The 26,741-nt window shown below is 34.3% G+C and overlaps 1 protein-coding gene across 5 annotated transcripts in view; it reads left to right on the top strand.

Moving 5' to 3' along the window:
- CASD1 (CAS1 domain containing 1) overlaps positions 1–26,454 on the top strand; it is a 55,321-nt gene extending 28,867 nt beyond the window's left edge. For 4 of the 5 annotated variants that reach the window (XM_055589744.1, XM_055589743.1, XM_055589741.1 and 1 more), the window contains 11 exons: positions 252–466; positions 2,249–2,671; positions 3,715–3,804; positions 8,975–9,094; positions 10,488–10,644; positions 12,074–12,153; positions 14,635–14,736; positions 15,761–15,901; positions 16,622–16,699; positions 18,780–18,872; positions 25,016–26,454. In XM_055589744.1, coding sequence (XP_055445719.1) covers positions 252–466; positions 2,249–2,671; positions 3,715–3,804; positions 8,975–9,094; positions 10,488–10,644; positions 12,074–12,153; positions 14,635–14,736; positions 15,761–15,901; positions 16,622–16,699; positions 18,780–18,872; positions 25,016–25,282 — 1,766 coding nt within the window. In that variant the 3' untranslated portion in view covers positions 25,283–26,454. The remainder of the gene's footprint in view (positions 1–251; positions 467–2,248; positions 2,672–3,714; positions 3,805–8,974; positions 9,095–10,487; positions 10,645–12,073; positions 12,154–14,634; positions 14,737–15,760; positions 15,902–16,621; positions 16,700–18,779; positions 18,873–25,015) is intronic. The other variant, XM_055589742.1, reaches the window with a different exon arrangement.
- Positions 26,455–26,741: the final 287 nt, after the last annotated feature.

Below are 26,741 nucleotides of genomic sequence, written 5' to 3' on the forward strand. Positions count from 1 at the left end.
TGTACTTAAGAGAGATGAGGTATAAAATTCTTTTAATTTGAAGAGAGGTATAGATTCAAAATTTGACTATAAGCTAGGAAATCTATTACAAAATCTTGGTCAACTATTGTAAAAAAAAAATGAATTATTAGGTGCTTGGAATTCTCAACTTTAACAACAAAATATGAAATGCAGTTAACTTACTTGCATGATTATAATTTCTACCAGTAGGGACTTCTAAGTGTATTTTAAAAAATATGTTTCATGTGCAGATCCTGTTTATGAAGATCTATTAAGTGAAAATAGGAAAATGATCACTAATGAGAAGATAGATGCCTACAATGAAGCTGCAGTCAGTATTTTGAATAGCAGCACCAGAAATTCTAAATCACATGTTAAGGTGTTCAGTGTTTCCAAATTGATTGCTCAAGAAACCATCATGGAATCTTTGGATGGCTTACATCTTCCTGAATCAAGCAGAGAAACTGTAAGAATTCTTGTATCTGTCAGTAGGGACAGTAATATCTAACTGATAGCTATATATCACTATTCCAGTACTTTGGCCACTTCATGCGAAGAGTTGACTCATTGGAAGAGACTCTGATGCTGGGAGGGATTAAGGGCAGGAGGAAAAGGGGATGACAGAGGATGAGATGGCTGGATGGCATCACCGACTCGATGGACCTGGGTTTGGGTGAACTCTGGGAGTTGGTGATGGACAGGGAGGCCTGGCGTGTTGCAGTTCATGGGGTCGCAAAGAGTCGGACACGACTGAGCGACTGAACTGAACTGAACTGAATTGCAGTCAGTTATTTTCAGTTTTTCTGTCTAGACATAGATCTAGAAATAAGTTGACTTTCATCACCTAGCTGAATATGTAAGAGTTTTCATATACTCTAAGGAAGAAGGTTATGGAAGGAAGGAAATGCAACTTCATTTAGTCAGTGCTAGATACTCTTAAAAAGCTTTTAAGTCCTCATTACATTCATGTTTGAAAACTATTGCTCCATGTTCTTTGCCTTAAACCTTAAAATAAAATTAAGCTTCCACAAAGGGAATATTTTAATATGGAGAACATTTTTTTTTTTTTTTATTTCCTTCTAATTCTGATACCCTAAGCATTAGTCATGGTACAGAGTAGATACTGAACAACTCCAGATTGATGGGTGGAAAGGGATTTTAGTTTAAATACAAGAGAGAACTGGATAATTATAAATTTTCACACACAGTGCAACAGATAAAGTAGTGGTCCTGAATCTTTTTGAGTATCACATAACCCTTGTATCTGATAAAAAGTAATTGTTCCATTCCTCTCCTGTAGAAAAATGCATATTTGCATACACACACACACAGCACTTCTCCATATTTTTTCAAGGGCTTTGTGGACTCCCTAGAACTGGTTATGAACCTTGGGATGGACTTTGTAGACTAGTGTCTGCAAGAGTTCCAGGCTCAGAATCTTCTAAAGTCTTAAAGCTGAGAGAATGAGATTTTCTAAATGGCTGAATACTTTGAATGCTTTACAGTTCTAAAGGTTTTTAGAACCATGCAGTTTTTATAAAACTAAATTTGACTGAACCTTCAGCTAGAAAGGCTCCTGATAGCTTGCTTAGAATATTTTATTATGATAAAATTATGTTGAAGATTCCACTTCAAGTTAGAAACACTAAAACTATTGAATCCCAAGTAGTCCATAAACTTGTAAACCAAATGAAAGACATATTATAAATATTGTTAGCTAAGAGTTAATCATTTTTGGTGGCAATTACTCTACATTCTTTTTTCATATGTAAAGACTGGAAGTGTATCTTAAGTATCTTGGTATCTTCTGTATTGAATATCTGTTAATTACAATACTTTGGTGCTTGACATCTGTCAGTGTTTTTGTAACCAAAAGTCACGGCCCATTAACAGTCATGAAATCCGTATTTTTTTCTTTTTTTAAAGAATAGAATGGAAAAAACTCAGATGCATTCCAAGTAGTAAGGATGGGTATTGTTTCCTATATGTATGTATATATATTCTGAGTCACATTATAAAATGAACTTTTCACTATGGATCATAACCCAAGAAGTTTGAAAAACCCTGAACTAGTTACTTACAGATTGAAGGACTATCATTATTTACATGATTGTTTGGGAAATGATAGTAAAAAGTACAAAAGCATTTTGGTTTCAGTGCTAAAAAGTCAGTTGTATTCACAGGAGAAAATCTAATGGGAAATACATTACTGACAAGATAATAACGAAATCACTTGATTTGTTCACAGAGTGCAATGATTCTTATGAACGTGTATTGCAATAAGATTTTGAAGCCTGTAGATGGTTCCTGTTGTCAACCTCGGCCTCCTCTTACTCTCATACAGAAGCTAGCTGCTTGCTTTTTCACTTTATCTATTGTTGGATATTTAATTTTTTATGTAATTCATCGTAATGCTCATCGGAAGAATAAGCCTTGTACTGACTTGGAAAGTGGAGAAGAAAAGAAAAATATTATCAATCCCCCTGTGTCTCCATTAGAAATATTTTTACAGTCTTTCTGCAAACTTGGCCTGATTATGGCTTATTTCTATATATGTGACCGGGCAAATCTATTTATGAAGGAAAACAAATTTTATACACATTCAACTTTCTTTATTCCTATTATCTACATCTTGGTTTTGGGAGTATTTTACAATGAAAATACCAAGGAGGTAAGAATCATTTCTTTTTAGTTCATGTTATCCTTCTCATCTCATTATAAAGTCTGGATTAAAGAATTAATACCATTTATCATGCCATCATATACAAACATTTACATATATAGAAGAGGATGAAGGAATATTGCAGTTGTATGTCACTTAACTGTTGCTTTTTTGAAACAGTTTGGAGAAAGCTCAGGTTCATAAAGATTGTTGAAAAGTTGGAAAATGACTGTGAAAAAGATATCGTGACTTGGTGTTATTTTGCCTGCCTGAGGATGGAGAAAATAGAGATGCTCCCCACTTTCTGATGGTCCACAAACATGAGATACCGTTATCTTTTATAAGTTAAAAGTATATAATTACACTAATAAACACTTTTTCTATTTATATATTTATATGCTCAGGCATGCACACACATATTAGAACTTACATAATAATGTGGGCACTGTTAAAAGTGTTCTGAATGCCTATTTTAGCTTTACTGTAATTGCTCAGAATATAAATGTAACTCCTTTATAAGTCATGATTTATTTGAATTAATAAATTCTTTTGTAAGAAATAACTTTCATATGAGGATGATTAATCAGTTCTTCATCCCCAGTGGGAATATTCTAGAGAAAATAAAGTATGATAATGGAGCTTTTTTCTTCACAGTACAGTGTAAGAGAACTATGAGATTTTTTTCTAACTGAAATTTTAATTTTTTTCTAACTGAAATTTAAGATTTTCTTAAAGAAAATTATAAAATACCACTTTTTAGATTTATAAACACATCTGTCACAGTTTAAAAAATAATATTAAACCATATGTATCAACGTAAATATTTAAAATCTCTTTTATATTCATTTTTTAATTCATATTATACTTAAATAGTTTATTATCTCTTTTATCAAGAAACTAAATGACAGTCTTTAACTGTTTTCTCCCCAAGGTTCTTTTGAAAGGAGGATTAATTTATATCCTATAAGAAAAATTTTAACATACTTAATATATTCTGTCTAAATAGTAGCTTCTTGATGGTTTTTAAAACAAATATTGATTATTTTGCACAGACTAAAGTATTAAATAGAGAACAAACAGATGAATGGAAAGGCTGGATGCAACTTGTGATTTTGATTTATCATATCTCTGGAGCAAGTACAGTAAGTATTTCAAATTTAAGTTCAGAAAATACAGGAAATAATGTCACCTTAATGTTTCCTTTAGGACACCAACTCTTTGTGTTTTATATTCTCTACCATTTAGAGACCCATCTTATTTCCCACCCAATCTTTCTGTCTTCCCATTTCTCTTCTACCACCTGATCTGAGAATGTATACACTTAAAAGCAAAATAATTATTTTTTAAAAGATAAGGCAATAATTTGTTTGTATTTACCTGACATTAATTTTGATGTAGTAGGAACAATCATCCAAGGGTATTGTTTCATGTCATACTGTTAGAAAACTAATTTATTAAGAGACTTTCTAGATGATACTTAGTTGCAAAGGACTTAGAATAGGCAAGTTACTATTAAAAGAAATCAGATTAGATGATTATATTTTATATTCTACCCTTCATTGTATTTTAGCAAGTTTGACCAACCATTTTTATACTTCTAAAGTTTAAAAATGTAGAACTCTCTTGCCTCAGTATTCAGAATCCTCAGATACTGATGATCTGCTGCTGTTGACCATGTATTATGTTCCATACCTCCTAAGTATTACCGCTTCCATGAGATGGAGGACTCTTCCTTAGCTCACCTCGTGCCCTCTGTACCTGGCCAAAATAATTTTTCCCTCAACAGTAGGTGTCTTTTTAAGTCTTTTAGACTTAGGGTTCTCATTAACTGGGGACACCAGATTTGGTAGGGGTAGAAAAAAATGTATTCAGAATTGTAACATTAGAGCTACAGTTAAAACAAGATTTTAAGAGTGAACCTAGGTATCTAATAACCACTTTTCACACTTTTTAAGTGAAGGTACAAATTGATTTCTATAAAATTTGTTTTTAAAGAAATAAAATTTTATTTGATTTCTATAAAATATGTTTTAAAAATTTAACAGATTGTTTCATAATTTGGGAACTATTGAACATGAACTGGTTTTTATTTTATTTCCTTATATAAAGCACATGTCTATAAACAGTAATTTAACATAGAATCAATATCATATTGAGATAACAGGGGAGATTTGCCAGAAAGGAGTGTTTTGAAATTTCCATAGCAACAGTTAAAATAAACAATACTGGGGTTCATCAGATATCTCTTAACAATTAGCACTAATGTTATTCTTCATTAAGTCTCTTTATTTTCAAAAATTGCTGGTACTTTTTGAATGTTTAAAGGGTACAAGGCAGAAGGAGGAGTGTAACCTTTGAAGCTGGAGCTGCACAGTTGTAACATGTATGTTTGCGGCAGCAGTGGCATCCCTGCGGCGCTGCAGCTGAAGGGGCCCAGTAAGTTCAGGCAGTTGTGGAAGAGCCAAGGCCGTGAAAGGGATCCAAAGCAAGACGACATGAAGATAGTAAGGGTTAGTTTATAAGCCCGGTTCAGAATTTGTAGGATAAATTTAGCAAGTTCTCTAGAAAGTAAATAAAGATGAATATTGAGTCATGGAAATAGCTCTGACGCGTGAAGAAAGATTAGTTTAATTTGGGGTGGGGATGGGGAAAGATTTGAGAGGATGTGGAAAGGGTTTTGTTTTAAGAAAATGCCACTTAAAGACATTAATTGCTGACATATTAAAGAGTAATAGTACTGTTTAAAAAAAAAAAAAAAAAAAAAAACCCAAATTCAGTGATTCCAGAAAGCATTTGGATCATAAAGGGATGAAAGCAGTTTGGCATTCTATTATAATCATTTGCCAAGTTAACATTCTAATACGTCTTAAACTACATCCCAATTCATTCTAAATTACAGTTTAAAATATCTATATTCTGGAAAGATATCAAGATCATTTGTGATGATTCACATATCCCTGTTCTTTTATATAGAATTTTGTGGTTAAAAATTACCTGTATCTACATTTGGCAAAACATTATCAGCAACATATTTGGGACTTGATTCTTGGATATTTGTGGAATTACCCTCATTAAAAACTTTTTAATTGTCATGATTATTTTAATTACCTTATTAATGTTTTATATTTTGAGTAAAATATGTCAAGCGTTAGTTGTGCCATATTTTTATAGTAAAATAGAAACTATGTAAAAAATTACAGAGAATTATTAAAATAATCCAGGTGGACTGGCAGATTGCAATTGTTGGTGTAAAAATTCCTTTAAAACATAACTTATATCAGATATAGAGTGTACAGCAAGTTAGGTATATACAATAGATGACTTTGTGTTCCATTGTGGCTTTTTCTTCTTTGAGAGTTTGTAAATAACTTCCCTGAAGGGACCTGAATAAAAAGGTCTTAAGGGAAAATTTGTGAGGCTAGAAAAAGAACAGAACCAGAAGTCAGCCTCATTATTAATTCTAATGAAGTTGGATACTAAATACATTTTTAATACTAATGTTTTGTTGTAATATTTGACTCCTGCAAGACAAAAAAGGAAAACAATTCAGATTAAAGGAGGCTAAAGAGGAATAAAAAATAAATGCAGTGTATGATTCTTAAGGTTCCTAAATTTAAAAAAAAATTTAATAATAAAGGATATCACTGGGACAAAGAAATTTGTATATGGATTGTACAGTGGATGCTGTTATATTCATATTAAATTCATTGGATGTTATAATGGTAATACAGTCATGTAAGAAACTGTTCTTTCTTCAGTGATACTGATAGTTGCTGAAATTTCTAGGGATGGCGTCATGTGGCAGCAACACACTTTTTACGTAGTTCAGCACAGTAAATAGGCGAGTGTTGCACTGTTCTTGCAACTCTTCTGTTGGCTTTATCTTTAAAAAGTCAAAAGTTTCAAACAACATTTGTAATAATGCAGCATTGGTAGAAACTTGGCAAATTGTGATAGTGTTTAATTCCATTTAAATGGTTGCATTTCCTGTTTAAATATGACTTAAGTCTCAACATTGTAGGCCCAGACCCATTCTTGAAGGGGCTCAAAAGCATGTTTCATGGAGAGTGGTTTACGTAATTGGGAATGATTAGCCTCAGTTTGACCTCTGTTTATAAATGCTTACAGAACAATCAGATGTAAAAGTGATAAAGGGCATGCATATGGCTCTAGAACTAAGCTGTCCATTTTGGTGGCCACTAGCCACAGGTAGCCACTGAGCACTTGAAGCGCAGTCAGAGTTGAGATGTTCTGAAATGTGAAATATGTTTAAGATTAAGTATGATTCATTTTGATAAATGTATACAAAGTTCACAAGCCTAGTATGAAAAAATATGAAATGTCTCAGTATATGTTGGGATGATATAATATTTTGGGTATATTGAATTAAATAAAATTTGTTTATTAAAATTAATTTCACTTATTTCTTTTAACTGTTTAAATGTCTGGCAGCCACATGAAAGATTTGCCACACGGCTCACATTTTATTTCATTGCACAGCACTGCCCTAGAGAGCTTAAATTGGTAGCTTTTACATAGTTTGATTTCAGTTTTTCATGACAAGGAACTTTATAGCAATTAATGACCATCTGAAAATGGAATGGATTGCCTTGAGAATTTGTATGTTTTCCGCTATTAAAAGGTGCTCAAATACTTGAAGGAAATATTTTAAAGTGCAATCAAGAATAAAGTAAAGATACAGGTTTGGATTAGAACAGTTTCAAGTCTCTTTCAATCCTGTGTTCCCACTTCATCCCTGTGATTCTAATATGTTATACCTGCACTGAAAATTTCCCATCTAATGATAAGACATTTAGAAAGAACTAATGATGAAGAGCAATAAATAAAAAATCTGATATGTAGATGTTTGTGCTAAAAGACCTCAAAGGAAGAAGAAATGACTTTCATCTGAGAGTAAAAGATTGGAAAATGTCACCAGGGCTCTCGAGAAGAATAGGATATGTATGAATGGCATGTGATTAGGAGAACATTCCAGGGTAGAATGAGCAGGTAAACAGAGGAGAGGCGGCAGGAAAACACAAGGGCCAGTTCAGGAGACAGAATCTAACGGTTTGGCTAAAGTGGAGGCTGTATTGAAGAACTTATAATTTATTATATTTGGGGGTTTCCTTCCAGAAAAAAGTTATCCCTCAGAAAAGATAGAAGAAATGTTCAAGGATGCATTCAAGGATACATACAAAAGATGCATATGTTCAAGGCCTTATTAAATCTGTTTAAGGCATCTGCTCAGTTATTTTATCCTGCAAAGTATCACTTGGGGAAGAAACACGTAGCTAAAGTGGCCATAACCAGTGTTAATGCTGGATAATTAGAGATGATCAGATGAGTCAATCAAATAGAAGCAAAAAAAAAAAAAATGTTTGCATAGATTTAGTAATTATTCATAAAAGATAGTCTCTTATTACAAATGTTGGGTGTCACTGAACAAGTCTTTTAAAGATCATTTAAAAGGCGGCACACTACCTGTGTTGTGAAATAGTGAATAGACAACCAAGGGACTAATAGGTGGTGGAGAGGGGCAGTGACAGTGGTTTAAGGTTAAGAGAATGAGGACTTGTAAATGAAGTAATGTTTCCAGTGACTCCCATAAGATATAGATGAGAAATGTATTGCAGCTTAGACAGAAGTGAAGATGTGATGCTTTGAAAAATCATGGTAAAGATGAAACATCAAAGAAGGAGGGAAAAATAAAATTGTTTTATAAAAGATTAGGAGGGAAATAATATTTCTGAATTATGCTTGCATATTTTTTAAATGTGTAATTTTTGCTAAGTAATAAGTAATTGTGACAATTTTATTTACAAGTCTAAATTCCATATGTTTAAGGGGGCCAAAAATGTAGGATTTTGTTTGTTTTTTTAATCTTCTTGAGAAAATGTGAACTCCAGAGTGACCTCATGTTCAGCATATATGATGATTAATAATTATGGATATCATATATTTAATTCAAGTTGAATGAAGTGTATAAAGCACTTCACATTTATTAAATCATTCATTTCTCACAAAACCCTTTGAGAAAGGAGAAGATACTTTCATTTTGCAGTTTAGAAAACTCTGAAGTCACATAATTAAGTGTGAGAGCCAGAATTTGAATCTACGTCCATCAGATTCCAGAGTCTACTTTTTTTTTTAAACCCCTGCTCTGATGCCTAATTTTTGAGAATAAATCTATTCATTGAGCTAACACCGAATGATGATAATGCTCCATTGTCTTGGTTAAATGTACTGGTTCTGATTAGTTAGGTACAGTTAGCGTCAACATGTATTTGACCTGTTTATTTTTGTCCACAGTTTTTGCCTGTGTACATGCACATTCGGGTCCTGGTTGCTGCGTATCTATTTCAGACAGGGTATGGGCATTTCTCATACTTTTGGGTCAAAGGAGACTTTGGAATCCATAGAGTATGTCAGGTAGGAATGCATTGTTTTTCTTTTTCTTTCATTTCAACGTGCTTTTGTGCCTGACTGTTGAGAAAATATAAATATGGCCATGAATAATTTGAAGTAATTTGAATTTGTGAAATGGCACTTTAAAGTTGTATTATTTCCATGTTCTATGGTTAATAATTCAAAATAAGTAATTTATTACTGAAGGATGGAAAAACAGAATTTAGATGAATGTATAATAGATGCACACAAGGGAAAACATTGCTGAATCACTTTCAGTTCAGTTCCGTCGCTCAGTCGTGTCTGGCTCTTTGTGACCCCATGAATCGCAGCACGCCAGGCCTCCCTGTTTAGTTTTGTAGAAATGTGCAGTTACCTGGGATTGTTATAATATGCTATGTTTTCTCTCTCTAAGAAGAGGATTAAGATTTATTAAGTTTCTACATCGTGCTAGGCAGTTTGTAAACATTATTCTATTTACCCTTCATTACAACCCTGAGTTATGATCTTTATGTTTACAGACAAGGACACTGAGGCTCAGAGAGGTTAAATAATTTGCCTAAGCTTCCCTGATGGCTCAGTTGGTTAAGAATCCTCCTGCAACGCAGGAGACCCTGGTTCAGCTCCTGGGTCAGGAAGATCCGCTGGAGAAGGAATAGGCGACCTACTCCAGTATTCTTGGCCTCCCTTGTGGCTCAGCTGGTAAAGAATCCGCCTGCAATGTGGGATACCTGGGTTCGATCCCTGGATTCAAAAGATCCCCTGGAGAAGGGAATGACTACCCACTCCAGTATTCTAGCCTGGAGAATTCCGTGGACTGTACAGTCCCTGGTGTCTCAAAGAGTCAGACACGACTGAGCAACTTTCACTTAAAAAGGTCACATAGTAAGTGATAAAGCTCTAATATTAATCTTCTCAAATTCTGTGTTTTTTGACATCACACTATCTGAAATGACTGTTACGGAAGTCCCAAAGATAACTTTTGTTTTTCAAAGACCCTTTTTAATTTGAGTAATATTATTTTGTATCTATTAAAACTTTCAACTTAATACCAAATGGGATAAATCAACATCAAACGGAGATCAAATGGACATTCTTTCATTGAGATAATCTAATCTTTTGTTTATAAACTGTAGCTCTAGGAAGGAGGTTTATGATTCTTTTCCTGCATTTAACAAGATGACAGTTGTAGCCAGAGGACAGCTTAGGTTGGTGCTTTGCTGGGATCCAGTTAATAAAATGATGCATAAAAATTTTATGTTCAACTCTTTACAATGATTTTAGAACAAATATGATTTTTTAAGGATTAGTAAATGGTACTTGTACAGTTATTATTTTAGTCTTAAACATTTATACTCTGTCAGAGAGAATCTGTCTACTTTTCAAAGTGAAACCGTTTTCTTCTCCTTTTTAATAGGTCTTATTTCGTCTCAATTTCCTGGTAGTGGTGTTATGCATAGTAATGGATCGGCCTTATCAATTCTATTACTTTGTCCCCTTGGTCACTGTATGGTTCATGGTCATATATGTTACTTTAGCACTATGGCCACAAATAACCCAAAAAAAAGCAAACGGTAAATATGTTTTCTTACTAATGTTAATAAATATATTCTTCCAGTGCAAGTTTCTTTTTAGTTGCTAAAGGCTATTATTTTTATTGAGACGTATTGACAGTTTAAATTTATATGTAGCATTGATATTTTGAAAATTTGTTCTTAAATTATGTTTCTAGAATGTTAGTTACGTGGTTCAAGTAGTATTAACAGTGAGGAACAATAGTTTGCATTTATATTATATTTTCTCTCTTTAAAGTTAAACTTTCAAAGCCATTTTACATATCAGCTAGTGCAGCCGTTTTCAAACTCTCTTGTATGGAGCCAGCATGGAGCGTGCCAGAGGGCCACACATCCTGCTTCAGTCTTGGCAGCTCTGGTTTACTTGATTCTGTGTGTGTGTGTGTGTGTGTGTGTGTGTGTACGCGTGTGTACGTGTGTGTGTGTGTGTGTGTGTGTGTGTGTGTGTAGATTTTGAGTAGACGTTCATTTGCAAAAAGGCTTTTTGTGTCAAACAAGCTTAAAAATCACTAGTATAGCTTATCTTCTAAACAACCCTTTAAGCAGTTATTATCAACCTGTTTTATGTTTAAGGAAACATAAGTGCCCACAAGGTGTCATCTTCAAATTTTACACAGCTAGGTCTGATGAACGTTCAAAGTAAGGTCACAGTCATTGATCCTAATGCTTTTCTCCATCAAGATCATGTCATTAAAATTAAAGCTTGGGTTTTTTTTTTTTGGAAAAATAATTTTTTTTTATCTTTAATAATGTCTTTTAGGTCTTACAATCAAATATTATATATCAAAAAAATATTTTCTGTCGACTTCTATTATAATACAAAATAATTTTTCAGGAAAGAGTTAAGCTCCAGCCTTCAGTAAAGTCCATTTGTGTCTTGGAGAGTCTCTGTAGTTTAATTCCTCAACACAAACCCTGCATATTTATAAAATGATAATCAATATGTATAAACTGTGAACACATAACTTAAAATATGCATATGTTGAAATACATCTTATGATTAAACTAGTCCACTGGGAAGTTCTTAAGCTCCCTCCTTAAAACTGTAATGTTTCAGCGGTATTACCTAAGTTATTAAACATGAGTGTTTGTTAGAATTACATTGAACCTGTTCCAAGTTTTGTTGTAACTTTCAATAATGAATAGTATAATTTAATCTGGGATGTATTTTCAAATGCATTTAGAGTGGCTAAATATCAAGTATATGGGGTATCAGGTTAATGTTGTAGCCTCGTTCCTAGTAAGGACGTTCCACCTTTTCTTCCTTTGTGTCCCACTTGTAATTTAGATATATTTTGTGTATCCTGTAGGCAGCCTTAAATTATTATAAAGAACTATGCAGGGTATTAATATGTTAAATAGAGAGTATTTAACATGTTTTCTAATGTAAGTTTACATTTCTTAGTAAATTAAATATTTTCTCTCTTAGGAAATTGTTTGTGGCATTTTGGCTTACTGTTGAAACTAGCCTTCTTGCTGTTATGTATATGTTTTTTGGCATATTCTCAGGTTTGTATTGTCCTTTTTGGTTTATATTTTGTTGTATTTTATTCTAAAGTTCAAATCTGTTAAAGTATGAGAGAAGAATCAGAGCTTTTTTTGAAGCTTCATTTTTTAATGACTGTAATAAAAGTGTCACTCTGTAGTTGACTACTCACTGGAGTTCTTTTGAGACCTATCTACTTTTGTTACCTCTGTTTTTGTTGTAAGAGCAATTTAAAGCTCTTCCCCTGGCAATTGTTCAGAATCCATTTTACTTGACTTTGATCAATCAAACTTTTATTGAACGCCTCTTATAAGACACTACTCTAAGTGAAGATCAAAATTCTCTTGACAGAATTTGCAACTTGGTTTGTGCATTATTCATGGCATCAAAGTGTTACTTGACTTTTCCCATAAATTCATAGAGCAAAATTTTGGCTGTTAATAAAGCCAACTTAGGGGCAAAGGGACTTGTTTATATGTAGTATGTATCTCTAACCTTTTATCCCCCTATTTTGATGGTTGAGATTTTCTTAACTATTTTCGCAAGATGGCAAACTGCTACCTGCTGGTCAGTCCATCAAACAGACTTATTATTTGGGCAGCATGATATTTATAACAGTATTTTAATTTAAATGCATTTAGTTGTGACATATTCTGTAGTTTACTGCCATCTCCAACACTGTCTTGTATCCAACTCTACCAGATGAAAATGCCATATGAGCATTGTGTGTGTGTGTGTATATGTGTATGTAAACTCCTATAGAGGGCTTTTCTTTTTTTTTTTTTCTATAGGCTTTCCTGTTTATTTTCATTCTTAGAAATAAAGTATCTTATATCTGCCTGACTTCTAAGGTTTTCTGCAGGAAATATGTAAAGTAATAAGGAAACAATAGGCAAATGTTAAAGAAATAGCCAGTTGAGTGTCACACTGCTGCTGCTGCTGCTAAGTCGCTTCAGTTGTGTTCAACTCTGTGTGACCCCATAGACGGCAGCCCACCAGGCTCCCCCGTCCCTGGGATTCTCCAGGCAAGAACACTGGAGTGGGTTGCCATTTCCTTCTCCAATGCGTGAAAGTGAAGTCGCTCAGTCATGTCCGACTCTTAGCGACCCCATGGACTACAGCCCGCCAGGCTCCTCCGTCCATGGGATTTTCCAGGCAGGAGTACTGGAGTGGGTTGCCATTGCCACTTGACAATTATTCATTAAAATTCCCAAGACTCCCTGGTTCATCTGAGGGAGGGAAACAAAGACAGACCAGGAGTTCATAAAAAGAATTAAGATTTAACTTTGAATCAGTATTGACTACTGGATAAGAAAAAAAAAAAAACAGAAATAGCCCAGTACAGCCCAGTGCCTTGTGCAAATGGGTGCTCATTAAATACTTGCTTATTGATTGCATAAAAAATAAATTTTGATGAGAAATAAACTTGATACATGATCTATGGAATCCTGTATCTCTAATACATATTGGTGTAATGGAGAAATGTGATATAATAGGTATACACTTTATATTGCAGGTTTTGGTAATAATCATCCTGAGGCATAGACCTTGATAGAACCTATTTTTATAAGTGACTAGCATTTTAAATTCTGTGACTAAATGGAGAATATTGCATTTTATTAAAATAATAAAGTTCTTCTGACCTAAAGATTTGGTATTTCCTAAAACATAATACTATTTTCATGTTTTACTTTGATTTTTTATTAGCCTTTTAAAAAACTGAAGTTACACATTTTTTTTTAATGCCATGGCATCATGTGTAATAATGGAGTTTCCATAATAGAGTTTGTTGTCATTCTTTAGTCTGGAAATTGAGTGTTTTGTTCTCTTATTTGAAAGACTTCATTAATGTTCAGAAATGTACCCAAGACTTCTGCCCCTTCATTCCCAGATTTTCCAGACTGTCAGATCAATAAGAAGGTACATTCACTAATGACCAGAGTAAAGTTGTAAGCTTTGTTTCAAAGTCTAATAATGGCATTTGGGTATAGTTGATTGAGTAAGGTGACTAATCCAGAGGATTCTTTTAATTTATATGGTTCATTATAGATTGATTATTAAGGACATTACATAAAGAAAAACTATAACTTTAACCATCATTCTTTAGGTTATTGATACCATATTGGCTGAAGTAATTTGTAGTTTTGTGTTTTGATCATTAAATAGTAGCTCTTTTGTACACTAGATTAAATGGAATAACTTTCCAATTACCAACTTGGGGTTTGTTTTGTTCTGTTTTTTTTTTTTTTTTTGATTTTGCAGTCTCAATAGCCTTTCATGTGCTATGAAAGTAAGTTAACAAAAATGTTTTGTTATCTTTACTACCCATTAGTAAAATAAGTTTCTTTTCAAATGAAATGACATTTTGATATGAAATAAATAGAATTTTAAAATTATGAATGACCTTAATATAATCTTAACTTTAGAAAATTACAGTTTATAATAGAATTGCAAAAGCCAGTATTGACTTATACCATCCTAATTTTCTGAATTCCTCTTCTCAGGGTGCATTTGAGAAGATCTTTTCTCTTTGGCCATTGTCCAAGTGTTTTGAACTAAAAGGAAATGTATATGAATGGTGGTTCAGATGGAGGTTAGACCGTTATGTATGTATTTACCTTGTGCTCTTTTGCCATTTCAAATTATACTTTTAAAATTTATTTGGAAAAATGTAATTTGTTTTTATTTAGTTTTGGAATAAGGAAACATGTTGATTTGGTAAATTAAAGCAATCCAGCCCACCCCTTGGTTTTCTTTTCTTTTTTGCAGTGGGCAAAATACCTTTTATTTCTAAACAGTTTATCTTAACATTTATTGTTATTGTTTTGATTCATCTAGTCTTTTAAAGATTATTATTTTTTAACTGAAATATACTTGATTTACAATGTGTCAGTTTTTAAATGAAAATTCTTAAATGTTGGGAAAGGTTTAAAGTCAGAAGTATCATAGCAGTTTGGCAACATGTGCCCAGGGCTTGTGGTTGTTTAGTCTCTAAGTCATGTCCGACTCTTTTGAGACCTCATGGACTGTAGCCCACCAGGCTCCTCTGTCCATGGGATTTCCCAGGCAAGAATTACTATTACTGCAAGTGGTATTTTTCATTCTTTTTTATGGCTGAGTAATGTTCCATTGTATTTATGTACCACATCTTTGTCCATTCACCCACTGATGGATATTTGGGTTGCTTCCACTTCCTGGCTGTTGTAAATAGTGCTTCAGTGAACATTGGGGTGCATGTATCTTTTCAAATTATGGTTTTATCCAGATATATAAAATGTCTTTATTTCTTTACTTGCTGCTGAGACTACTTGAAGTAAACCAGCTTATCTTGTCATTGCAAGAGATGTTTGCTTGTCCATTGCAGATTGTTTCCAATGATCACTGACTTGACCTTATTTCTTTTTTTTTTTTTTTTTTTTTTTTTTTTTTTTTTTTTTTTTTAATTTTATTTTATTTTTAAACTTTACATAACTGTATTAGATTTCTTGATTTTAGGTTCTTCATAGAAACTTTGGATCTTTTAGCTTTTAACCTATATACTTCTATACATATTGTGCTTCTTTACCAAGTATATTTGCTATTTATTGAAAAGTAGCTATTTAAAACAGGTTTTCCCCCCTTATTTTTCAGGTAGTCTTTCATGGAATGTTGTTTGCTTTCATTTATCTGGCTTTACAGAAGCGCCAGATACTTTCTGAAGGAAAGGGTGAACCTCTTTTTTCAAGCAAAATTTCAAATTTTCTATTATTTATTTCAGTAGTTTCTTTCTTGGTAAGTTTCACATGTAATCTTCTAAATTTCCAAAATCCCAAATGGTGCAGAAAATTAACTTTAAGAGATAAGAATTTAATCATTTATTTTTAATGAATAAAATCTTTTACTTTTGAAATATCTTTTTCTCATTTTAAATTGAACATAAATTCTAAAGAGAATATAAACATATATGTGTTAAATATGAAGAATAACTTGAGATCTCAATGATATAGGAATTTTAAAAGTTGTAATAGGTTTGGGAAAAAATATAAGATATTTAACAGAAAAGCCATCACTGCATTATGATCACTATTTCTGGGAAAACAGACTTAGGCTCCTTTCTCTCTACTTTGTTATATTTGAGCTTGCCAAAATGAGGGAGGAGCAAACCTGGGTACAGTTTTCACTGAACTTTAATAGCATAATGAAGTGCAGTGTCAGACTTTCCTGGCAGTCCAGTGGTTAGAACTTTGCCTTCCAATGCAGGAGGTGTGGGTTTGATCCTTGGTCAGGCAGCTAAGATCCCACATGGCTCCTAGCCAAAAAAGTCAAAACATGAAACAAAAGCAATATTGTAACAAATTCAATAAAGGCTTTTAAAATGGTCCACATCCAAAAAAAAAAAGAAATCTTTAGAAAAATTATGAAGTATGTTATAAAGAAACTTCTTAAAATTGAGTGCTGCCTTTTTAAGGCATAACTATTTTTGTGAAGTGATCCATAAATTTTTTGTTTTAGACCTATTCCATCTGGGCTAGCAGTTGTAAAAACAAAGCAGAGTGCAATGAACTCCATCCATCCGTTTCTGTGGTACAGGTAATTATTTAGAGAAATTTTTCTAAATTTTTGATTAGAACAGGAGTCTTTAGAGACAACTTTTAAATCAAAATCTATTAAATGTAGTGTATCTTTCTAAGCCCTACCTTCCTCTACTGTAATAGAGATACTAAAATCTCTTTTAAAGGGTGGTTATTAAATGTTATTATTAAATGTATAGAAATGATCGGTGTTTATCACTTGATAAGCACTTAGAAAATGTTAATTCATTTCTCCTGTTTGCTTTTTCATCATTTGTTTATTCAGATTTCTTCATTTACTTGTTTTTGGCCTTACTTATTAATGGCCTTCCATGTGTTAAGAACCATGCTACAGGTCAGAAGTGCATGTAGTTCCTGCCCTCAGAACTTACAGTCCAACAGAAATATGGTTGAACATTTATTCATTAAACAGTTTTTTTTAATTCATTTAACAAGTCTTTGATACTTCTTTCTATGTGCTAGATGTAATGCTGAGGGATGTAGTGATGACCAAAGCAGACGTGGTCCCTACCCTCACAGAGCCTGTATTCTTCGGTTGCAGATAGTAATCGTATAATCACCAAGTAATCATGAACAGAAGTTCATGATGCTACAAGGGAATACAGTAAGGGTATATGACCTAGTTGGAGTTGGAGTGAAGGTGGATAGGGTTCAGAGACGATTTCCCTGATAAAATTAAGCTGAGAGGAGCTTCCCTGGTGGTCCAGCAGTTAAGACTCTGTGATTCCACTGCAGGGGGTGCAAGTTGGATCCCTGGTCAGGGAAGTTCTGAATGCCATAAGGTACAGCCAAAGAGGGGTGGAAAAATTAAGCTAAGATTGGAGGAATGAAGGCAGGCAGTGAGAACTTAGGTCATGTGGGTAGAAAAGAGTATATTCCCATTCAGGGAACTTGAAGAAAGCCATTGGTGCTGGAACTCAGAGAGCCCGAGTCTAAAGAAGTATGTGTAGTGACTGGGAGGTGGGCAGAGGCTGCTCAGCAGCGCAAATCACATTTGCATTTTACAGAGATACCTGTGGTTGCAGGTAATGATAGGGCGTTGTGATTAGTGTGGTGATGGTTAACTACAGGGTACTTTAGAACATGTGGGATTTCTTCCTAATCCGTCTTGATATCAGAGCAGGGTTCTTGGACAAAGTTATGTCTAAGCCAAAGCCTAAAAACTGTATGGTTCAACAGAAAGGAACAGGGAGGATTTCTGGAGGATCTTCTTTTAGGTTTTAAGTTCTCTTCAATGAAGAAACTATTTCATCCATCTTAAACCTCTATATAGTCAGTAGAACTAAGCATATGACCAACTCTCCAAACACAATTGACAATGACATTTTAAAAATTGTACTATATTAATAAAGCATTTTCAGGACTTCTGCAGAAGTCATGCTTACAAGTAACACTTTATATTTTGTATCTGATGTCATTTCTATAGCAACATGAAAGGAAGGGGGCTGTTCCACTAACATGACACCAATACAGAACAATGTAAGAGTAGCTAAGGGAGAAAGTGACTGGACATAGAATAAGGCTAACATAAACCCTGCTGAGCCACATCACTTTTACTCCTGGCCACTATATGCCACATATTCATCTTTCCTTAGTTACTTTTTCCCACATTTACATTGCTGTCAGTAGAAGGAGCCTTGAAGAGAGCGAAAAGATGGGGGTGGGTAGCTCCCAACAGAGTGAATACTTTTTAGAAGAAGCAAAATCATATCATGGGATTTTATTAATTTTGATACATAAATATAGCATTTCTTTCTACACAAAGGTCCTCAAGATGAGTTTATATTTTTTCTATAAAATATAAAATAAAATAAAAACATATACATAAAAAATAAAATAAAACCATCCAGCCATATAAAACCTGCCCTTGTTTGCACTATATAGACCACCTGCTCAGAAATCCAGTTTGAGTAGACTCTAGATCAAAAATAACTTGCAAATACTTCATCTATTGAGGGAAAAAAAACCAGTCTATGTATTAAGTTCAGTAACATGAAGAATAAAATTATCACGTGAAAGAAAGCAAAATTCTTTTAATAAGCAGATTATTAATATTTGCCTGTGTGTTTTTTCTTTAGATTTTAGCCTTCATCCTAATAAGGAATATCCCTGGGTATGCTCGTTCAGTTTACAGTTCATTTTTTGCTTGGTTTGGAAAAATTTCATTAGAGGTTGGTACATTAATATTTTGATCTGTCTTTTACTACCCAGGGTTTTATGGAGCTGTGTATATAAATATATATATAGGTGTGTAACTTATTTTTTTTTAAACCAAAGCTATGTTTATGAAATTATAGGCAAGAAACTTTGAACTTCAACAGCAGTATTGTAGAATGCTTTTAAAGTCTTATTTAAATGGCTAGATACAGATGACTTTCACATATTTATTTTGTCTTAAACTTTCAAGTACAGCCAAGATGCAGAAATAGGAAGAGAAAAAAAATGAAATAGATACAAATGAAATTTGTAAATAGACATAAATGAAATCAAGTGAGAGGATTTTGATTCGTTCATTCATAATTAAATATTATATTGTTGGAATTTAGTTTATTGATACTTATCATAATAAAATTCACTCTTACTGAAAGTTTGGGGAAAATTTTTAAACTCATTATTTTGTGTGCAGTAACTATATGAATTTATCCTCAAAATCAGTTTAAAGTAGGTATGAAATACATTCAGTGTATTCTGAGTTTTATTATTGAAATAGAACATTTTAAAATAGTAGAATTCATTTAATCATAAAAGATACATTTTAGAGTTATAATATGTATTAAGTTGTCTTTAAAATGGGAAAGATTTCTGTGTGATTCAATTACACATTCTTTTTCAGATTCTCTTCCCTTATAAGTTATTACAAGATATTGAGTATAGTTCCAGTGCTATTTATTAGGTTCTTGTTGGCTATCTATTTTACATATAATAGTATGTTAATCCCAACCTGCTAATTTATCACCTCCCCATTTTCCCATTGGTAACTAACCATAAGTTTGTTTTCTATATCTGTGAATTAAGTTCTTGGAATTAAGTTCATTCATTTTGTTTTGTTTGTAAGATTCTACATATAAGTGGTATCATATGATACTTGTCTTTGGCTTACTTCACTTAGTATTTTCTAGGTCTGTCTATGTTGCTGCAAATGGCATTATTTCATTCTTTTTTATGACTGATGTTCCATACACACACACACACACACACACACACACACACACACACTCTACATCTTCTCTTTCACCCGCCCATGGACATTTAGGTTGCTTCTGTGTCTTGGCGATTGTAAATAGTACTGCAGAGAAGACTAGGTATTTTTGAATTATCATTTTCTCCAGCTATATGCCAAAGTGGAATTATTGAATCATATGGACACTTGAATATGTATTCTGTTTTTTTTTTTTTTTTGAGTGTAATGTCCTGAAGGTATCATTTAAGTCGGACTATTCTGTTTTATCATTTAGCATTTCTGTTGCCTTATTGATTTTCTCTCTCAAAGATCTGTCCATTGATGTGCCTGGGGTGTTAAAGGCTTCTAATTATTGTATTCCTGTCAGTTTCTCCCTTCATGTTTGTTAGCATCTCTTTGCAGTGGTCCTTTTATCATTATAGAGTATCCTTCTTTATCTTTCTTTATATCCTTTGTTTTAAAGTCTGTCTTCTCTCATATGAGTTTGTGACTCTGGTCATTTCTGTTTGCATGAAATGTCTTTTTACATCCCCTCCCTTTTAATCTTTAAGTGTCCTTTGCCCTAAAGTGGGTCTTCTGAAGGCAGCATATTTTAGGCTTTTGTTTTTTTAATCCAGTTTGCCACTGTGTGTCTTTTGATTGGAGCATTTAGTCCACTAACATTTAAAGTAATTATTGATAGATATGTTTTTTATTGCCATTTTAAACCTTGTCTTCTTGTTGGTTTTATATTTCTTGTCTCTTTTTGTTTTTCCTTTTGTGGTTTGATGGTTTTCCTTTGTATTATACTTATGTTCTCTTCTTGGTTTTCATGAATCTGTTGTGTTTTGATTTGCTGTTGCTCTGTTTTCAAGTATGTTAACTTCTTTCTACATCTATTTGGTTTAGACTGGTAGTCATATAGGCTCACACACTTTCTAAAAAAAAAGTCTATATTTTCTTACTCTCCTCCCCCACATTTTATGATGTCCTCATTTACATCTTCATGTTCAGCCTGTTGCTGTCCATTGTGGTCATCATTGCTTTCACAAAATTTTTAAATTTTTTTAACTCTTTCTACTGGCTTATTTAAGAGATGTACTTTTCAATTGTGATATTTTTCTTCCCTATAGATTCCTCTTTTCTATTTAGAGACGACCTTTCAATATTTTCCTTTAGGATAGGTTTAGTGTTGCTGTATTCTTTTAGTTTTTGCTTATCTGAGAAATTCTTTCTTTCTCCTTTTATTCTAAATTATAATCTTGCTGGGTAAAGTATCCTACATTACAGGATTTTGCCTTACAAGACTTTTAATATACCTTGCCACTCCCTTCTAACCTGCAGCATTTCTGTAGAGAAATTACCTGAGAACCTTATAGGGGTTCCCTTATAATTAACTCTCTGCTTTTCTGTTACAAGCCTTTAGAATCTTCTCTTTAACTTTTGCCATTTTAATAATGTCTTGCAATAGGTCTGTTTGGGTTCATCTTGTTTGGGACCCTGTGTACTTCCTGTACCTGAGATATATCTGCTTCCTTCTTTAGGTTTGGGCAATTTTCAGCAATAATTTCTTCAAATACATTTTCAATCCCCTTTTCTCTCTCTGCTTCTTCTGGGATCCCTACTTGTGGATCGGCATGTTTTATCTTATCCTATAAGTCTGTTACATTGCTTTCATTTTTTTTTTTCATTTGGCTTTCTCTCCACTATTCTAATTGGGTGATTTCCATTATTCTATCTTCTAGATCACTTATTCTTTCTTCTGCATTATCCATTCTGCTCTTCATTGCAGTTAGTTCACCTTTTGTCTATGGAAATGACTTTTCTAATTTTTCTTGGCTCCTCCTCATAGCTTCTAGTCGCTTTTTACAATAATTTGCATTTCTGTCCATAGCCTCTCTTCATTCCTTCAGTATTTTCACTGTCTCCTTTTTAAACTCAGTTTCTGTTAGACTGAAGAGGTCTCTTTTATTGCTTGTTCTTTCAGGGGAATTCTTTTCATACTTTTAATTGGGAGTGGTTCCTCTGCTTCTTCATTTTGCATTTTTCTCTTGCTGTCTGAGTTTAGGAGGAACAGTCATCCTCTGTGGTCTTAGAGGTCTATTTTTCTGTAGGTGCATCCCTGTGTAGCCTGCATGGGTTTAGTATTTTTTGGTGGAAGCACTCTTTAGTACGGAGCCTGCCACCTCTTTGCTCAGTTATACTGGTCGTTACCCTTCTGATAGGAGGTGTGGCTCGTGACGGCCAGAGCCTGCCCTGGATATTGAACTGGGCCTGCTCCTGGCTCTGTAGTTGTCACTGCCCTATCAGGGGCAGGGTCTGCTCCCTAGTTGTTGGTGTAGAGGCCCCCAGATGCTGTTCTGAGCTGCATTTCAGAGCTACAGTGTAAGGCAGGTGGGATTGGAGCTCTCCTGCTGGGAGAGGAGCACTGAGTTTTCCTTGCAGGAGCTGTTCACCAGTGAGTGTGCTGTCGTGTCACCTTTCACTTGTCAGGGCTCACAGAATGCGTTGTTGTTGGCAGTGCCCTTGGCTCTGCCTCAGTAGTGGGAATGCCAGCCATGGCCCTGGTGTCCCTGGGGTGTTGTCTTCACAAGGCCACCAGCGCAGGATCTGGGTCCAGTCAGGTCCCAGGACCACAGTACTCACGCCTCTGAATCCAGGGGGAGCTGTGGAGACATCTCATACCCTGGCCTAGCCCAGCCCTCATGCGCGTGTACCCACAGAGCCCACAGCTGCTGAGGTCAGAGCCCTCCCAGCAGCAGAAGCACCTGTTGTCTATTTGTATGTCCCACAGGTGCTGAATTTACAAAGCTGCCAGTGGAGGTGTTCCATGGCTCATGCTGCCATGGGGAGAGAATTCAGTCCTGCTTCCTAAGTTGCTTGGCCTCTGGGGCTCAGCTGTGGTTTCAGTTCCGCTTCTGCATATGGGCAACCTGCTGGCATCTGCTCCCGGGGCCTGCCGGGGCGGTGGTTGACACAGGAGTCTCCTGAAGCAGTGGCAGCTGGGGCGCACTCTCCTGGAGGCAGAGGAGGCAAGGCATGGGCCTGCACATGGAACAAGAGGCTGCTGTGGAGGCCCACCCTTCACACACTGCTTAACAATGGCCCTTCGTTTCTATGGCAGGCCCACGCTTCTGCAGACACCCACCGTTGCAGCCACACCACACTCCAGCTCCTCAGGCTGTCTCCATGCGTTCAGCACCAGTCTTTTCCCCAGGTCTGCCTCATAGTAGTTTTGATTTGCATTTTTCTGGTAATTAGTGATGTTCAACATCTTTTCATGTACACTTTGGCCCTTTGTATGTCTTCTTTGGAGAAACATCTATTAGAGCTTCTGCTATTTTTTGACTGAGTTGTTTGTGGGATTTTTTTTTTAATTGTATTGGAATACAGTTGATTTCCCATGTTGTGTTAGTTTCAGGTATACAGCAAAATGAATCAGGTATACACTCTTCTAGAGTAGATTCTTTTCCCACATAGGTCAGTATAGAGTATTGAGTAGAGTTCCATGGTATAGTAGTTATTTGTTATCTGTTTTATATAGAGTAGTGTATATATGTCAGTCCCAATCTTCCAGTTTATCTCTACACCCTCTTTACCCGCTGGTAACCATAAGTTTGTTTTCTACATCTGTAACTCTGTTTCCGTTTTATATATAAGTTCATTATACATAATGAAGTTCTTTGACCTTTCCTTCACTCAGTATCAATCCATCTGTGTCCATCCATGTTGCAGCAAATGGTGTTATTTCATTCTTTTATATGGCTGAGTAATGTTCCATTGTAAATATATACCACATCTTCTTTATCCATTCCTCTGTTGGATGTTTCAGTTGCTTCCATGTCCTGGCTATTGTAAATACTGCTGAATATTGGCATGCATGTATCTTTTCAAATTGTGGTTTTCTCTGGATATATGCTCAGGAGTGGGATTGCTGGATCATATGGCAGCTCTGTTTTTAGTTTTTTTAAGAAACCTTCATGCTTCCTCCATAGTGGCTGTACCCAGTTTACATTTCCACCAAGTGTAGGGGAGCTCACCTTTCTCCATACTCTCTCCAGCATTTATTGTTTATAGATTTTTTTTGATGATGGCCATTCTGACTATTGTGAGGTGATACCTCATGGTAGTTTTGATTTGCATTTCTCTAATAATTAGTGATATTATGAAATAATATTATTATGAAATAATAATTCCATGTATGTTTTAGCCAGCTGTATATCTTTTTTAGAGAAATGTCTGTTTAAGATCTTCTGCCTATGTTTTTGATTGGGTTGCTTTTTGATACTGAGCTGCATGAGCTGTTTGTATATTTTGGAGATTAATCCCTTGTCAGGTGCTTCATTTGCAAATATTTTCTCCAGTTCTGTAGGTTGTCTTTTCATTTTGTTTATGGTTTCCTTTGCTGTGCAACAGCTTTTAAGTTTATTAGATCGTATTTGTTTATTTTTGTTCCTATTTTCATTACTATAGGAGGTGGATTGAAAAAGATCTTGCTGTGGTTTATGTCAAAGTGTTTTTGCGGTGTTTTCCTACAAGAATTTTATAGTGTCTGGTCTTACATTTAGGCCTTTAATCCATTTTGAGCTTATTTTTGTGTTCTAATTTCATCCTTTTACATGGAGCTGTCCAGATTTCCTAGTACCACTTCCTGAAGAGGCTGTCTTCTCTCCATCGTGTGTTCTTGCCTCCTCTGTCATAGGTTAGGTGACGGTGGGTGTGGGTTTGCCTCTGGGCTTTCTGTCTTGTCCCACGGATGCATACTTCTGTTTTTGTGCCACTACCATTTTATTTTTGTGCCAGTGTCGTGCTGTTTTGATTATTGTATATTTGTAGTATAGTCTGGAATCAGGGAGCCTGATTCCCCAGTTCCATTTTTCTTAAGATTACTGTGTCTGTTTGGGGTCTTTTGTGTTTCTGTACAATTTTTCAGATTTTTTTTTTTTGTTCTAGATCTGCAAAAAAAATGGCATTGGTAACTTGACAGGTATTGCATTGAATCTGTAGTTCACTTTGTGGTGTAGGCATTTTGACAATAAACTTTTCAAGGCCAGTAGTGAAACAGTTATGCTATCATATGTTTTAATTAGGAAAACCAATAATACATTTATGGACTTTCTGAAAATACCTAACTTGAAATATTTTTCCTTCCAGCTATTTATTTGCCAATATCACATATGGCTGGCAGCAGACACAAGGGGTATCTTGGTCCTTATACCTGGAAACCCTATGCTCAACATTATTGTCAGCACTTTCATATTTGTTTGTGTGGCACATGAAATTTCTCAGATCACTAATGATCTTGCACAGATTATTATTCCTAAAGATAACTCATCTCTGTTGAAAAGATTGGCATGTATAGCTGCATTTTTTTGTGGACTCCTCATCTTATCATCCATTCAAGATAAATCAAGACATTAGGATTCTAAAAACTTAAAACTCTTCAGGTTAACTTTGAACCTACCTAGAGGAGAACAGCATCTATCTGGAGATGTATTGTAAATGTATATGTAAATAAAAATGTGTGTGGCAAGAAGATAGCTCAGTGACATCTGTTGAACATGTGTGGTTGTATATTTTGGAAATGTACATATACAATGTGAAATACTGAAAAAAATTGAAGCAGAGTGCATCATGTAGGATTGCATGTGAAAAGTCTTTTCTACTGGATCTACATTTCCATTTATACGTGATTTTAAGTTAACATATGAAGGCAGGGAAATAATTACCTTTCCAGTAAAAAATACAGATAATTTAATTAGCTTAGTAACACCACTGAGTGTTTTGATATTTACTAAATTTATGGTAATAAAAATTGTATGCACCTATATTCATCATGGAACTTCCTACTTCATCGAAAACTTTCTTACTCAAGAAAGATTGCAGTGTTGTTTCCTTATATGTGCAATGATGTGGAATGACAAACGGTATGTCTTTTATTGTTCATGTTCTGATATTATGTTCCCTGATATGATTTTTCTTCCTAATGGTAGTTTTCAGGTATATAAGCCTAAAATCTTTGTACACTTTGTCCCAGAGTTGTTCTGCGCTCCATGACAGGGTTTTGTCATTGATGCTATTGTAGCTTTTTATAAAAAGGCCAAATTTTCTTTCCAGTCCAAACATTTACCTGTTTCCTTTCCTTGAGCTACACCAGTGTAATACCAGTTACCCTGTGGACTCATCACATACGCTTTCCCCGATCTAATTAGTTTTTGTATATTATTTCCAATGTTTGGAAGCTCTTTATAACCATTTTGGTATTTCCTATTATTCCCTCCTATTTTAAAAAAAATATATTTATCAATCTAAATGTGTGCAGTGTAGTAAAGATTCACGATATGTTTGAGATGTATAAGTAGAATTTTAAGTAAACTGGTCACCTTGGGCAATGTTGTTTTTGGTTCTGTTACAGGCTTAACTGTTAGAGGTATAAATTTATTTATCTGTTGTACAGATTTGATTACAGATTTTAATGTTTTAAAAATTGCACTTGTTTGCTGTTACTGTGTATGGGGTAAAATATTTTTTGTTCATGGTATATGAAAATATGGAATAATTTAAACAGTAAATAAACATTCTGTGGATGCTTATTTTTGTATTGTAAAGTATCAATTAAACTATGTGGTTTTTTTTAAAAGCTGGATCCATTAATGATTGGTTCAAATGTCTAATTCATTTCCTCAGTTTAAATTTACTTTTTAAACCTCTTAGCATATATGGGTAAGTCACAGTGATAGTTAAAGAATAAAAGAATAATTTAGAGGATAATCTGTCCTTTCTGCTCATGAGTTAAAACATTATTTTATTAGTAATGTTACTTGAAGATTTAAAAAATTGGAGTATTTCTTTAGCACTGGATTTATGTGCTAGTGATATA

Source organism: Bubalus kerabau, chromosome 8 (genome assembly GCF_029407905.1).
Source record: "Bubalus kerabau isolate K-KA32 ecotype Philippines breed swamp buffalo chromosome 8, PCC_UOA_SB_1v2, whole genome shotgun sequence".
In the NCBI taxonomy this organism is placed as follows: domain Eukaryota; kingdom Metazoa; phylum Chordata; class Mammalia; order Artiodactyla; family Bovidae; genus Bubalus; species Bubalus kerabau.